The 16,136-nt window shown below is 42.1% G+C and overlaps 2 protein-coding genes across 2 annotated transcripts in view; both read left to right on the forward strand.

Moving 5' to 3' along the window:
- pex7 (peroxisomal biogenesis factor 7) overlaps nt 1-11,842 on the forward strand; it is a 28,613-nt gene extending 16,771 nt beyond the window's left edge. Inside the window, exons 9-10 of the mRNA XM_061244032.1 lie at nt 3,472-3,574; nt 11,109-11,842. Coding sequence (XP_061100016.1) covers nt 3,472-3,574; nt 11,109-11,189 — 184 coding nt within the window. The 3' untranslated portion in view covers nt 11,190-11,842. The remainder of the gene's footprint in view (nt 1-3,471; nt 3,575-11,108) is intronic.
- A 1,030-nt stretch (nt 11,843-12,872) lies between these two features.
- On the forward strand, nt 12,873-15,354 carry slc35d3 (solute carrier family 35 member D3). Its single transcript, XM_061244030.1, has 2 exons — nt 12,873-13,463; nt 13,928-15,354. The coding sequence occupies exons 1-2, from the start codon at nt 13,028-13,030 to the stop codon at nt 14,743-14,745; spliced, it is 1,254 nt and encodes a 417-aa protein (XP_061100014.1). The 5' UTR covers nt 12,873-13,027; the 3' UTR covers nt 14,746-15,354.
- The last annotated feature ends 782 nt before the right edge of the window (nt 15,355-16,136 follow it).

A 16,136-nucleotide genomic window follows, 5' to 3' on the forward strand; every position in this document is an offset into this window, starting at 1 on the left:
TTACTGGAGAAGTAGGCAAGGAGCCACAATACAACAATGTAATAAAGTGGAATGACATTTCATGCATGTGGGAAATTGAAATACAAATCACACATTCTATTATTTATTAGACTTATTTTTAGACTTAAGTCATCTGCTGCCGTAGGTCAGAGGTTTCATGTGTTGTGTTTTCAGTGATGCTCTTCTGCATACCATGTAATGCATGATTATTTGCGTTACCGTTGCCTTCCTGTCAGCTTCGACCAGTCTGGCCCTTCTCCGCTGACCTCTCATATTAACAAGGCGATCAGAAGTTTCTAAGATACTCAATCCACCCTGTTTGGCACCAACAATCATTCCACAGTCAAAGTAACTTAACTTATATTTCTTCCCCATTTTGCCATTTGGTCTGAAAAACAGCTGAACCTCTTGACCATGTCTGCATACTTTTTAGTTGCTGCCACATGATTGGCTGATTAAATATTTGCATTAACAAGCTGGTGTACAGGTCTACCTAATAAAGTGAACACTGAGTATATTGTGTTGTATAATTAGTGGTATAAAATATATCCATATACAGTATAGGTAGATTTTAACACTGAAGATCGATCTTCTACATAAATCTTAAACTTTTAAGTCTATTGACTGGTGTTTGTTCATTCTGAGTGATATGGAAGAGATGTTAAACTGTGCAGTTGACTTCTGTTTGTTCGTTGAGTAGACCCTTGCTTAACATTTTATTTCCAAACTGCTCCATCTTAACTCTTAATTGAAAGTTACTCAAGCTGTTAAATGAACTAACTGATGTAATTAAAGCAACGTCATTAATGCTGTTAAATGAGTGAAGGAAAGTTAGTCAGAAGCCAGGGTTAAATGGGGGAAATGTGTACAAACACGCTCATAAAACTCTGACTGGGTAGCAGCAACTATGAGAGATAAACTTTTGTACTGCTTCATGAACTCAATTATTTTTAATTGAATGGACATCCATGCTTTATTTCCCCAGTGGTACGTTCTTCTTTAACAACCCAAATATTTTGTTTTGAAAACAAATCTGTCGTGCTCAGGTCTGTTTGAAATGTTTGAAAATGCCCAGTGTTAAATGAACTGATAAGTTCAGTGTTAAATCCAGTCAATTTGATCCCAGTCCCACAGACTCAAATAGACTCTATAAGACTGAACATATTACAGTGCGCATGTTTTTCAGGAGATAATGTACATGAGATAGTCAGACAGCTTTAGAAAGTGGAAAAGCGAGTTTTGGAGAGGTTCACTGCCCTCCTGTTGGACGGGAGGTTCTTTATTGATCTGGACTGAAGCTTTCCTCTTGGCTACATCATGAGATTACAGAAGAGGGTATTTTATTAGAGAATTCTCTGTAGGCCCATTCTTTATGTCCCACTAACTTTAATCACATTGATCCTGGGCAAACTGATTACTCTTCACCCGTTTTTGTTCTGAGCTCTCCCGTTGAGTTTAAAAAAAAATTTGTACCTTTAAAATTGCTTGTGTACATTCAGTCAGCTCTTGCTTAGGTTTTGGTGAAGCAAACTGCATGACTGCTCAGTGACTTTATGAATTTATGTCTCCATCTCTGTGTTTCCCTCTGTCCTTCTCTCTCTCTTTGTCACTGTCTTTCTGTTTCTTCATCTCTTTCCCTCTATCGCTCGCTCCCTCTCACTCTGTCCTTCATCTCTCTATCACCATACACAGGGACCCATACTGTAGATAGACATATAGACACACAGGTGTGTGTGTGTGTGTGTGTGTGTGTGTGAAAGCAAAACTACATATACTGTATCTTATACATTACATCTAAGGCGCATCCTGTTTCTCAGCATTTAAGTTAGCTTTATGGATATCAGATATTATAGGAAACACTGCTGGTATATTTCAGCCATGCCACATAGCAGCCTCAAGCCTCTCTCAAACTCCAGTCACCAAAGGCCATTTTCACAGGACATCTGGCCTTGGCTCTACGCTCATAGTCATTTGTAATTTGTAATGTATACAGTAAAGACCCTGTAATGTATATTTACTTTGTGCGCACTCTAAAATCAATGCTCATTTAAGGTACTCGGAATATGTTTCGCATTGTGTGTGATGCTTCCTCTGGGTATGTTATGTATTCAGGTAAGATATTGTGTAATTATATCTGCCGTACAAAAAAAAAAACCAATACAGTATCGATCAATAGGACGCATAAGTAGCGGAAATGATATTTCATTAGACCTGGGACCTGCGTAATCCATGTTTCCCTGTGGCGTATCGGAAAGAGGCTGTATTTACAGTCATGTGTGGCCGCAGTGTTCTCTGTTGCACGTGCAACAGACTTTGAATGCACCTGCCGCCACACACACACACACACACACACACACACACACACACACACACACGTTTCATATGCTTGTTTACTCTACATAGTCCACTGGAGCCTCATATAAGTCTGTTATATTTCAATGTTTACTTGAGATTATGTGTCCGGTTACGTTTACAATCAATGGAGAATTTGGGTTGCCATGGCATGGTTAAAAAGCCAACAAGCTGCTCATTTGGACCGGGGTGAAACGGATGTGTGAGGCGAATGAGATACGCCAGCTCGCGCTATTCAGCGTTTTATTAGTCAATGATGTTGCCTCACCTGAAGTGCACCTCTCCACGACACACTTTTTCCACACCATTGTTGCAGGAATGATTAGCATTTTCCATGTCATTGTGCGAATGGTCTCAGTGGTCAACATGTCATATATGGCGGAAGCGTTTCGATTGTCGGCTGGACTTTCGACCGATACCAGTTGTGCAGTGAGCGCAGACCCGGCAAACGCAAAATGTTCTCACGATGTTCCTTGAATGTTTTGACAATGTTATAACATTGCCGCTACATGGCAGCAACATTCTGAGAACGTTGTGTGTTAGCTGATGAGCTATGACAGTGAATAGAGTGGGCTGTGCATTTTAATGCACTCTGTCAGTTGAGCGAGTCTGTAACACAACACATGGAACATTTGGGGGATAAAAACAGCGAATCAGCATTTGAATAAACAGCTTCCCTCTAAAAGAAAATGGTGACGTTTCTGACACCCTCCTGCCAGTTCTTGCATTTGGGTTTTCCGCAAACGGTTTTATCTGCACTCTCCCCCCCGCCGTACCCCTCCAGCTGTTGTGTTTCAGAGACTCATGTCCTACGGTGATTTACCGTAGACGCTTTCTTTAAATAATACCATTTCTAAAACAGCCGGACCCGGAGGTCTCATAAATAACACACTTTGGCCACACTGTACGGCAATGCCAGTATTAATGCTTTCCTAATGTATTTATATGAGGTCGGGGTACTTTTTTGAGGGTAGTGATTTAATTAGATTTACAAAGTGGATGGGTCTGTTCCGCCGGCAGAAGGCTGCGTCAGGGTTTTTTGAGTGGCTGCCCTGAAGGGGGGGGGGGGGGTGAAAAACGGCCTTTCAATTAGCCTGATTGCTTGGTCTGCATCCACAGGTTCTGGGACTGGGGCTCTGGGCAGCAGCCGCTACTGGGCACCCAGGAACACCACACAGAGTTTGTGTGCGGGCTGGACTTCAACCTGCACGTCCCCAACCAGGTAACGGACGTGTTTTTCTGTCTTTTAAATACCACCGTGGACCTTCAATTTTCAATTTCAGTTCAATTCTTGGTCTGTAGTAGCATTTTTGTTTTACAGAAGACTGTCACAAAGACACTTTACAGAGTAACAGAAGGGCCCGAACCCCCAAATAGGAAGACCTTAGCTATCACACTTCCCGGAACTGCATTCTTAGATTTATGTCATGTTGGATTTTTTTTTTTAAAGGAGATTTTCTGAATTGGCTGCCACTTAGTCGCAGTTTAATCTACATTTTACACGACCAATTTTCTTTCCCACCCGCTTTAATTTACTTTTATTTATTAACAAGCGCTACAGACCGTGTAATGCTTGTTCCCTGTACAGCAGTGAAACACCATCCAATAAGCCCGAGCAGAACTGTTTCGAGCTCCCTATATGTATACCCCAGCAAGCCTTCCCCAAGGCCTCCCTTTATGCATAGTTAATGGAGCTGATTTAGCTAATCCATCTCCTTTAACTGTTCTAGACAGTGGTGAATGCGAGTTTCACGGAGCACTGCTGCAGTGAATTAGCCTTTCCTATAACCTGCTGCGCCAGGTGCTGTTGTTTGTTTAACTAGTTTATCTCCCGTGAACACCCGGGCACTGCGAATTTTACAATCGATATCCTTTACGTAAATTTAATATGTGAATTCCCCAGTGTTCCTCCCTGATCTTTTTAAAATCTGTATTTAAGATTCTTAATTAGTAGGTGGCACTTAATTAAATTAAACCACTCTGAGAGTAGTTGACATGTTCGTTAATGTAGCCTGCTTAATGGAGATGTAATTAACATTCTGTGCTCTCGCATAATTGTTTTCGGGAAACTATTTTCCGGACTAATTCAGATGCACATCCCCAATATGACTATGAATATGAATATGGTAATATACAGTATGATGTGATATGAAGCCAATGGTAATTGACACACGTACACATCAAAAATATATGTATAATATGTAAATATATGTTATTTAGACTATAATTGACACTTTATTTTCTTTGTATACGACTAACAATACATCATTCCTGTGTTTCTAGCTGACTGGTTTGATATGGGTTCCTTTATATTCCCTCTGTTCCCTGTTTGAGTCTGCAGTCTTTCCTCGGGGTAACTACCCTTTAGAACTGATTGGGGTTTCCATCCCAGTCTAACTGCCCCTGCTTGTTTTTACCGCTCAGCAATGAACAAGCAAAACATTTTTTTGTTGTGAGATGTATATGTCAGCTGAAAAGCCAGCTTGGGGCGATGCCCTGTGTTTATCTGTTTAGTTTATAGCTTCATAAAAAGCCATGTTTCAGAGGCATAGATTTTTGGGGCGCTGAATACACTTTACCCGACCATGACCCCCCCCACGTCTGTTTACTACGGCTAGATGCACATATTTCTCTTTTTATCTCTATCCCAGGAGTTTTACCTTTCCTACACTGAAAAACACTGAAGAATACTGGATCAGCATATTAATGCTTAGTGCATAGAGACAGTACTATGCCTGAGGCGCTTGCTGTTGCCTCACTAAAGCCCAAATGTAAAATGCAAACATGCACATCAAGGAACACTGGGGGAAGACTGGAAGATTTTAACAATGATGCTGGCTTAAATTTACACAGTGCTCCAAGCTTTTGGCCAGCTCATGTTTCCTTTACCCTTGCATTTATATGGTGATATGCTTGATTTTGATATACACTCATATCTACCACTTTATTAGGTAGACCTGTACAGAAGCTTGTTAATGCAAATATTTAATCATCCAATCATGTGGCAGCAACTAAATGCATACAAGCATGCAGACATGGTCTAGAGGTTCAGCTGTTTTTCAGACTAAATATGATCTAAGTGACTTTGATCGTGGAGTGATTGTTGGTGACAGACGGGTGGTTTGAGTATCTCAGAAATGGCTGCTCTCCTGGGATATTCATGCACAGCAGTCTCTACAGTTTGCAGAGAATGGTGCCAAAAAATATGAAAATATCCAGTGAGCAGCAGTTCTGCGGACAAAAACGCCTTGTTAATGAGAGGGGTCAGATTCGGCGCTTTAACACCATTTTGATTGTTTCATTTCAAATCCAACGTGCTGGAGTACACAGTCAAAATAACAGTTCCACTGCCAAGTACAGACTGCTCTGTATGACCGGTGAAGTGATGCACGTGGGGGTCTGGCGTTCTCGCGTTCCTGGAAGAGTGTTTTTACGGGGAACTGCGCATGCAAAACGGAAACGTGACCGCTACAGCATAGAGCAGGAGCTCGTTCTGACGTGGGACCATCGAACGACGTGTGCGTTTGACCCCACAGCTGTCCATCACACCGTCACAGGGAGCCCGGAGGGAGTTCACGAACCTGACGCCAGAGCCCGGGGGGATGGATTAAAGCCGTCAGTCACTCGATCCGTCACGGAGACGACACGGCACAGAAAAAAGAGCATTGATTTGAGTAGCACAACAAACACGGTCAAAAACAGCCCGGATAGTACACACGCCTGGATAAATCCCCACCTGTCTGAAAAAATTGTACTTATATGCAAAGTATAATTACTTTAAAGGTTATATCAAGTGTGCTTAGTATCCTATTTTTTCCTCGTGGGCTGTTTAGAAAATTCCTAAAATAACTCACACCAGCAGACTAATAAAATGGAGAACTACCTCATTATACTTCACAAATATAATATATTTTTGCTCAGCTTAAAATTTTCTAATTACATTAGTTCATTTGATGCATCCCAGAGAGAACAAATTAAAAGGCTGCAATATCACAACTCGAGCAATTTCTTTGATTGGATTCCAGGGCATCCTGAGAAGTACCACAAAGAGAGTGAATAAATAAATAAAGCAGACTCTATAAATCAAACAGGCACATAAACCAGAGAATAGTTTCGGAATGACCTGGCACAATGCAGAGTCGCTGAGCACCCGTCCAATAGGAACGAGCAAATAAAATGAAGTGCTCATGTTTTGTAGCGCGCGGTGGGGAGCGATTGGAAGAGCTGTGCTGAATTAGACCACAGGAACCGGCCGACCCGCTTGTGTTTTATCATTCGCACTGCGTCTGCCTGCTGAGGGGTGCGCGGTTAAGCAGTAAGACCATATCTTCGCAGGTGAACCAGGGGTTAGGAATTCCTGCAGAATAGTTGTGCTCACATCCACAGACTAGTCATCCATCCACAAACCTTAAGGGAACACACTAGAGCAGTGGTCTCCATGCTCGTCCTGGGTCTGCTGGTTTTTGTTGCCACTTAATTGATCGATTCGAGCAGTAGATTACACAGTTAAATCACCTCACCCGGTTACCTGGGTCTCAACAGGGTGCTGATTTTAAGGTGAAGACAAAAACCCGCTGACCCAGTCGCTCTCCAGGTCCAGGGTTGGAGGCCACTGCACTAGAGCAAGACCTCACATGCAAGGCCTCCTCAGCACGATAGCAGCATTGTGTTTGTGTTCAACATAGAAAGAAATTCAGAGCTCATCGATTTGCAGCGGACAATGTGCAGAATAGCATTCCCCCCCTTTGAAAAACTTCAGTAACTCTTGATGAAAGTTTTATGCCGCACTGTCATGAGCTGGTCACTGGGCCAACACCCGTTCAGCCACGCCAGCGGCAGTAACTCAAAATCCCGCTGACCGATGCCGCCAGTTTGGAGGGTGAGGAGGATCGCGCATTTCTCCGTTTCAGCCTCGTCAGCCACTCGTGGCTATTCCGATGGGGGACAGGGCGGGAACGATGTTCCTGATGCAGAAACCCCCCGCCCCACTCTGCATACCTCCACCCCAACCGCCTCACAAAACCTCCAAACCGCTGCAACACTGCACCACCTGGAACAACATCAGGATAGTCGCTCCTAACCTGGCAGCTACCTCCACATCTGTGTAACCCTGTGGGCTTTTTATACTCTTTAATTCCAGGAGTGAGTGTTCAGCACATATGGGATGGGGAAAAAGGAAAAGGCAATGAAAGTCAATTTTATATCTCAACGGATCTATAGATTTAAGCTTCACAATAAAAAGAATCATAACTTTGTTTTTTATTTACTTGGCTGTGAGTGAAATTACACCGAGGGAGAGAGTGCCAGATCTTCTGTCCATCTGGTATACCGAAACATTTGGCTGGAAAACGCCCTGTGGCAAATCTCTTCATATCTCTTTCTTAAACCCCCCCACACATACACACACACATACCCAACCCAGGTCACTGCAGCACCGCCCCCCTGGTAGACTTTGCTTCATGTTTGGCAGGAGAATAATTAATGGCGGCCATTTCTTTTCTTCAGTGGATGAGTCACGGGCCAGGGGCTTGGCAGCCGCTTCGCTGGGGTACTCAGACATAATGAATTCTCCCCTCACCCATCCTCTACTCAGAAAGAAAGAACAGAGAAGCAGTAGCCTCTGGCAGTGTTCTCTTCTCCTGCCACCATTTGGGCACCATTTCGGATATTTTTCACCCAATGTGATTTCACCCAAACTGCTGAGCTCTTTCCTGCTCAATGGTGCTCAACCCTCGACCGATCCCTTTGCTATGACGACAAGCAGACTGTGCCCCTGTCTGAGCTCTCTTCCGCATGAAGTCATACAGTCATGGGTCAGAGACGGTCAAAACCATGGTGTTTTGGAAGCAATGGTGGTATTTCATTCAAACATGAATGATCAAACTGGAAAGCAGAAATGTACAGTGTTTTGTCCAGCTTGAAGTGCTAAAATTAATCCTTTGGTGAATTACCAAAATAAACAGTCCTACAATTTTCCCATTTTTGATTGACAGCATTTGAAAGGCGCTTAGGTTTATTACAATAATCTGCTGTTTTTTTAAGCTGTCCTATTCTTCAAACACCAGAAAGAAAGCCATAATTTGGTGTGCTGCAGCTGGAGTTTAGGCAAGCATGTATAATCAGCATTTTGAGAAAAGCCAGTGAGCAAAAGCAAGAATCTAGATATCTATAGGGGTGGGAATGTATGTTGGCATAAACAGAATTTAAATGAAATAGCTCAGTTTTTACCTGGATATATAAACTGTCACTTGTCAACCAAGTGTAGCTAGGCGGGTTTTCACCTGAACGCCTAGATGGCGTTTCACCAACTTTTCACCACAAGAAAGGTTCACTGGGAACTATTTAAATGTCTATTAATCTTGGGTTTGTAGCCCTGAGATTTGCACATGGACAGTCCTCTTCTGAAGTAAATTTGCCCCCAACAGCACATACTGGAACATTTTAAGCATTAGGTTTTTTCTCTAGGTCTACCAAAAAGTGTCACAGCCGCCTCCTTCAGTTCCAATCTGCAGACAGGAACCTCTGAGTCATTACCCTTGTCTCCATATCCAAAGACTTGCAAATCGCAGCAATTTCAGGATCTGTAGATTAATTCAAATGAAATGTGAATAGCAGCATTGGATCCAACATGGTTGCAGTGAGAGGATGTTTGTATATTGCCTCAGTTATATCCACTGTTAGATATTCTTTTTATATTTTATCACTAATAACAATAATCCTGTGTTTAAGGCAATGATTAATGGCAGCAGAATGAATCTCGAACATCTGTAGTTCTGGTGAAAACCTGCAATAGCAGTCAAATTTCATTAGCATCCATTTTGTAGTACATTTACACTCAGTGAGCACCTTATTAAGTATTTATTAGACTTATTTTTTAGACTTAAGTCTTCTGCTGCTGTAGCCTATCCACTTAGAGGTTTGACATGTTTGAGTGAACAAGAACCAAGACACTGAACCAAGACACTTTAGAGACTGTTGTGTGTGAAAATCCTAGGAGATCAGCAGTTTCTGATATACCACTTTTTTTGGCACCAACAATCATTCCACAGTCTGACATTTGGTCTGAAAAACAGCTGAACCTCTTGACCATGCCTGCATGCTTATATGCATTTAGTTGCTGCCACGTAATTGGCTGATTAACTATCACTGTATATTTAGACATATTTACCGTATGTCGACATTATGAGTGGATTAGAAGCTGCAGAACTGTGAGCACCTCCTCTGAACTACTAGCCTGGTTTCAATGAACAACTACTGTTTATCACCGTTCAAACCGACTCGCCCTGAGAGCACTGTTTTGTTTGCAACCTTGCCACCTTGCATGAACAAAGATGTTCTGATAGCATATGGGTAATGTTTTTGTGTGATGGAGAAGATCCAATGGAAAATATGCTGAGGTCTGGGTTTCATCCACGTTGTACATGTTTTTGGACTGTTGTGGCACAGTATTTCTCTCTGTCAGGAACTGTGACATTCTGCTCCATGTCTGGAGGTGGGTAAACAGTAAATCCCACACACAGGTTCACTTTCTTGCCAGCACGAGCTGTTTTGTACATCACTGAAATGCTGCTTCAAAGGCACAGTGCCTCAGAAGTAAAAGCCAACATATACTGCAATCAGTTTTTCTTACAGGTCTCCAGGACCATATCAGCAGTGAACAGAGAGGCCCATAAATATTGCGCAGTGTTGACTGTTACCGTTGAAAAGGAACGTCTAGTTCCACTCCTGGGAAGTTTTGTATTGTCCTGCCTTTACTCTCAACTGCTGCTGGAAATTACTTGATAGACCACATCTTTAATTCACTTCGACTTTTAGCATGTATCCAAGTCATAAATTGTAACCAAAGACTGTAGTCGGGTTTTATAATTAAGAAAGTCTCCCACAGTGCACATTGTGAATACACAGGTTTAGAGACAGTGAATCCATCAGCTAATACTCTGAAAGCTTCAGACAGCCCTGTTCAGAAGCAAGATATCGGCCATTATTTTCTCTGTAAATCTTCCTTCCATTGTTTTTTCGGTAATTCTTTTCAGGGCCACTACAGTGGCCTCCATAATGTTTTGGACAAAGACCTTTTGTGTATGCATTTGCCTCTGTACTCCACAATTTGAGATTTGTAATAACAAAATTACTATGGTTAAAGTGCACATTGTCAGATTTTAATAAAGGGCATACATTTTGGTTTCACCATGTAGAAATTACAGCAGTGTTTATGCACCCCCCCCCCCCCCTTCATTTCAGGACACCATAAAGTTTGGGACACAGTAGTGTCATGTAAATTAAAGTAGTCATGCGTTGTTTTGTTGCATATCCTTTCTGGGTTTAGTTCAGCATTTGAAAGGCATGCTCAATTGGGTTCAGATCGGATGATTGACTTGGCCACTGAAGAATGAACAATTTTTGCTTTGAAAAGCTCTTATTGCTTTAGCAGTATGTTTGGGATCATTGTCATGCTGTAGAATTAACCACCGGCCAATTAGTTTTGAGACATTTGCTTGAAGATAGGATGTGTCTGTACTGTTCATAATTCATTTTGCTACCACCATCCCGAACATTATGGTGCCCTGTAATGAGGGGACTGTAATTTACACCACTGTAATTTCAACATGGTGAAACCAAAGTGTATAAAAATACCCTTTAATAAAATCTGAGAATGTGCACCTTAACCACATGTCAATTGCGTGATTTCAAATCTAAAATTGTGACATTGTGAAGGACACTATGCACATTTTGAAAGGACATTTATCTGTTTGCAGATTGTGGACTGCGCCTGGGATGAAATGGTAAAAATATATACACCTCCATGCCTTGCCACCTTTCAGCACAGCGCACCATAGAGGGAAGATGATTACTTTGCCTCAAGGAAGAAGAAAAGACTTTTAGGACTGGGTTGGATCTGAATCATGGGCAGAAGTTGCCGAGCCCTTGATGCAGTTTTGATAATGATGCTTTTAAAGGGATCCCCAGGGGAAAGTCTGCTACAGGCAAAGTTTGAAAGTAGAATGGAGTCATGCTAAACCACGCGGAACACTGCAAATCGCCAGGTTTAAAACCATATGTGTCAACCACGGACTTTTCATTACGATTTTCTTTTTCTTGTTTATAACGTGTGAAATTAGAAGTGTCTACGCGTTTTTCTTGTGTGCCGGTTTTGGCGTTTGGCGATGCTGGAGCTGTATGAAACCGACGTTTCAGTAATTTCGAGTGTTCCTTCGTGTTTCACTGTGTTATGGTACAGTACCCTCTATTTGTGCCTGACAAATCTGGAAGATACCCTAAATGACGCGTGTGTTTTGAGGAATAAAACCAATGCTTGAATGATTCGGACGTCTGCACCAGTGCACAAGTGGAATAAGGGTGTGTAATTAAGTTCAAATCTTTGTAAATGCAACGGATTCATTAATGGTAGTTAATAGCTATTTAACATTTCTGTACAGATCCCAAACAAGCGTGTAATATGCTAATAAACTGAAACTTCACTAACTTGAAATTGTTTCTTGTATGAAAATTGCAACCAAAGGCTGTGTTGGCGGTGTTTTATCTTCCGGAAAAAAAGAAAACTGACAGTTTGATGGTGGTATGGCGCGTCCCCCGGCAGGCAATATTCCAGTGTCACTCATAGATAACTTTTGTTGTCGCTTTCAAATCATGCGGCAAATCAAGTACGTTTCATGCACACGTCTTGGCACCTGCACAGGTGCCAGCGCTAAAGAACCACGTTGGCATGAAACGAAACTTGATTTGCCACAATTGGGACATTTAAACTGACATCATTCAGTATTTTTGGCATCCCAAGTACTGTGTTTCGGTTGAACGCAGAATTCTTTTTAAATTCCACGTGTAAATTATTGCGCATTGAAAGATGTAGGCTATGCGAAGACAACAGCATTCATTTATTTCCCTAACTTTGGTCATTTCCAATTATAAAGACTTTTAAATATCTATGAATAGATAATGCTGGGAAATAATTATTGCCTGTCGGATTACCCGTTCCTGTTCCGTTAATCACAAACCAGTAGATGCCTGTGACGATAAACTTTTAACAGACTGACTGACTGGTGATTTGATTTACGCTCCATATATGCACTGAAACCCACCGATGCTGGCTTCCTGGTAGTTTATTATGTAAATGCAAACAAGGAAAAGCTATCAAAGTAAGTGGGTAGACTGCGGACTTTCGCATTTTTCATTATTCTACGCAAGGACAATAGGCTCTGTGGAGAATGCCGCGCACGCAGCGCAAATGGCTTTTGCTTCATCTCCGTGAATTTGCGCAGAGAGGACACGGTTGGATGGGTGGGTGTGTTGTAAATATTCTGCATACGCCTCCCCCTTTCTCTTTTGAGGTTTACGGCACGTGATGCAGAGAACCCGAATGAAATAAATGTTAATTGAATAAATGAAAAGAGAAGCGTCCCCCTAAAATAGATGCGTCAGCACATCCACGTTTTCCTTGATTCCTTATGAGTTTGAATCCGAGTGCCAAGCCGGACTTTTATCAAATAAAAGGTCCTGCTTGGCAGTTAATATTCGCTCTGACATCGATAACTTGGACAATTATATTGGTGCGTTTGAAGAGGGAGGCAGCATTGCGTAGTTACGGGAGCAGAGTGCGAGGCTACTCCCGTTATTCCATTCTTTCTCACTTGCCGTAAGGAATCATTTCAGGGAAAGCATGGAAGTTTGCAAGGGACGATTGCTGGGCATTTCGGTTGCTGTTGCGCACGGAGTTTTCTCGGGATCTCTAAACATTTTGTTAAAATTTCTAATTTCGACTTATAACTTCAACTACCTCACTCTTATTCAGTGCCTGACTAGCATCACTGCGGCGCTCACCTTGGAAATCCTCAGAAGACTGGGAAAGATAGATATCCCCCCATACAGTTTAAATTTAGCCAAAGTTTTCGCAAGTGTATGCATCCTTTCCACGCTGCAGTCAACTCTAACCCTGTGGTCGCTGCGAGGGCTCAGTTTACCGATGTATGTGGTTTTTAAGCGGTGTCTACCTTTGGTCACTTTGAGTATTGGGGTCTGCATTTTGAAGAATGGAATTCCGTCCTTTGGAGTAGCATCAGCGGTGGTCATCACAACCGTCGGTGCAGCTTTAGCTGGTAGGCTACTGTTCGTTCTCGTCTTTTCTGTTCTTAATTTCTTAATCATCACTTGAGGGGTTAAATTATTCATATTTAATCTGTATAATAAAGTTTCTTATTTTCAGAGATAACATTGTTCGGGATACATGTGCGCATAGTTTTTAAGGTGCTGTGGACATTTTGTATTGAGGAATTAAACGACCATTTGATATTAGGAGCATGTTTTATGCACATAATTATGCTAACGAATCGAGCAGATATGCATGTGTCATATTCTTCTGCGTACTTCTAGTAGCATTGCATTTAAATATGCTGTTATATTGAACAATTAAATTTTTTGATGTACTCATACAACTGCAGCAGAATAGGTGCTGCTGCCTGCTGTGCTGTGTTCACATTATGGTACAGTTGTGTTGTAAAACTATGAGACGGAACACAGTCTCCGCTTTTGTCCGTGACGCCCGGTGTCGCTGTTCCCTCAGGGGCGGGGGATCTGACGGGCGACCCTTTCGGGTACGTGACGGGAGTTCTCGCCGTGATCATCCACGCCTCCTACCTGGTGCTCATCCAGAAGGTGAGCTCGGACAGCGACCACGGGCCGCTGACGGCCCAGTACGCCATTGCGATCACGGCCTCGCCCGTGCTGCTGGTGTGCGCCTTCATCAGCATGGACATCGTGGACGTGTGGTCCTTCCCCGGCTGGAGCAACCCCGCGGTCCCCAGCATCTTCACCACCTGCATCGTCATCGGCTGCGCCATGAACTTCACCACGCTCCACTGCACCTACATCAACTCGGCCGTCACCACCAGCTTTGTGGGGGTGGTCAAGAGCATAGCCACCATCACCGTGGGCATGCTGGCCTTCGAGGACGTGAAGCCCACCCGTCTCTTCATCGGCGGGGTGGTGGTGAACACCGTAGGCTCGGTCACTTACTGTGTGGTGAAGTACTTTGAGACCATGAGGAAGAGCAAATACCAGGACCTGGAGGAGGCCAGCAAGGACGAGCAGTTGCCTGGAGAACCTTACGCAGAGGAGAAAATGCCAAACGGAGATGTTGAGGTCGTGCCAAACGGAGGGTTGGTGGGCCCCGTGGAAGCAAACGACAGCACGGAGTCTACCGTACAAGAAAGTGGTGTGATGGAGTCTGTTGAATTACAAAAACAAGCCAACCCAGCGGAGAGTGGGGCTGGCAACACATCTTTGAGTGACAATTACGTAGGAGTGTGGAGGTCTGTTCGGAGCCTTAAGGTTTTTAAAAAGGACACTTTAATCGATAACGAGGAGGTACAAAGTCCTTGATAGCGAATCCTTCTGTTGAGGGGAGTGCATGTCATGTTGTTGTTATTTTTGAATGACTAGTATGAACTTACATGAACACTGAAAATAAAGTTTTTGGTGTTGCTGACATTTTTTTCATACACACCGTTCAAAGAAAAACTATTTCTTAAACAGGAAGTATTTTTAAATAGTTTGGTTCTTTGTACAGATTGGATGAAATATGACTATTTCTGTATGTATATGGGGGAACCATAAGTATGCTTTCTATTACTGAATGATCAGTTACAATAGCATACTGATGAAATCAAATTAGCAAAATACATTCAATAAAATTCAATGCAATCAAGCAAAATATGGTACAAAAAAATCTCTACATGGAAAAATTAATTGAAGAGTGCCATCTCCTAAAATGTTTTCTTGAGACAGATAATAGTTTAAATAGGATATGAAAAACCACGTGGTCATGAAACAGGTAGACATTTTTTATGAATTTGTTCTTGCACGTTTACTTGTACCGTACATGCCTGTTCAGATTATGTGTGCAATGTGTTGATAAGTGAAGAGCCATACTTACTCAAGTGTGCATGTATGATGGCAAGTAAATTGAAATGAGTTTTATATGAAGAATGATACTGTGATGTTGGTCTCATTTTTTTTAAAGGGATTGTACAGCTGCCATGCAAACTGAAACTAAGATTGATTACCAATTAAATAATATTGGTGCAAATGCAATGCTTTATCCAGGGCACATTAGAAATCCATAATTTCAGATCTGTTATCAAATAATTCACATGTGGTTAAAGTGCACATTGTCAGATTTTGATAAAGGGCATTTTTATTCTTATATAAATATAAGTATTTATACTATATTTTGGTTTCACCATGGAGAAATTACAGCAGTGTTTATACATAGTCCCCCCCATTTCAGGGCACCACAATGTTAGGGACACAGCAATGCATGTGAATGAAAGTAGTTATGTTTAGTATTTTGTTACATATCCTTTGCAAGCCATGAGTTCCTGATGTCTGCGACTTATTAACATCATCAGAGTCTGGATATCTTATTTTCGGGTTGTCCTACAAGCGATACTATTACTACTATTTGCATTTGAATGGATCTCTATGGAAATTGGGGAATGGGACTAGATTCAGCTGTAAATTATGCTGATACAGTATGGAACACATTTGTTGGCTAAAAGGCATAAGTCATCAAGGGTCCAAGGTAGCAAGTGAGTCAAAACACTGCGCTGCTGCCAGGTATGTAGTAGATACAAGAACAATTGTTTTTCCTTAATATTTCTTACATGGAAATGTTTTTTTATTACAAATCTGAAATTGTTGAGTACAGAGACAAATAAATAGATGATGGGTCTTTGACCCAAACATTATGGGGGGCACTGTATTTGTATACA

Source organism: Conger conger, chromosome 5, assembly GCF_963514075.1.
Source record: "Conger conger chromosome 5, fConCon1.1, whole genome shotgun sequence".
NCBI classification, from domain to species: Eukaryota; Metazoa; Chordata; class Actinopteri; order Anguilliformes; family Congridae; genus Conger; species Conger conger.

What these genes read in the sequence shown, in the direction of transcription:
- slc35d3 (XM_061244030.1), top strand. Translation starts at nt 13,028, where the DNA reads ATGGAAGTTTGCAAGGGACGATTGCTGGGCATTTCGGTTGCTGTTGCG. An exon ending in CGTCGGTGCAGCTTTAGCTG is followed by an intron (nt 13,464 to 13,927) that starts GTAGGCTACTGT and finishes CTGTTCCCTCAG; the next exon opens with GGGCGGGGGATCTGACGGGC.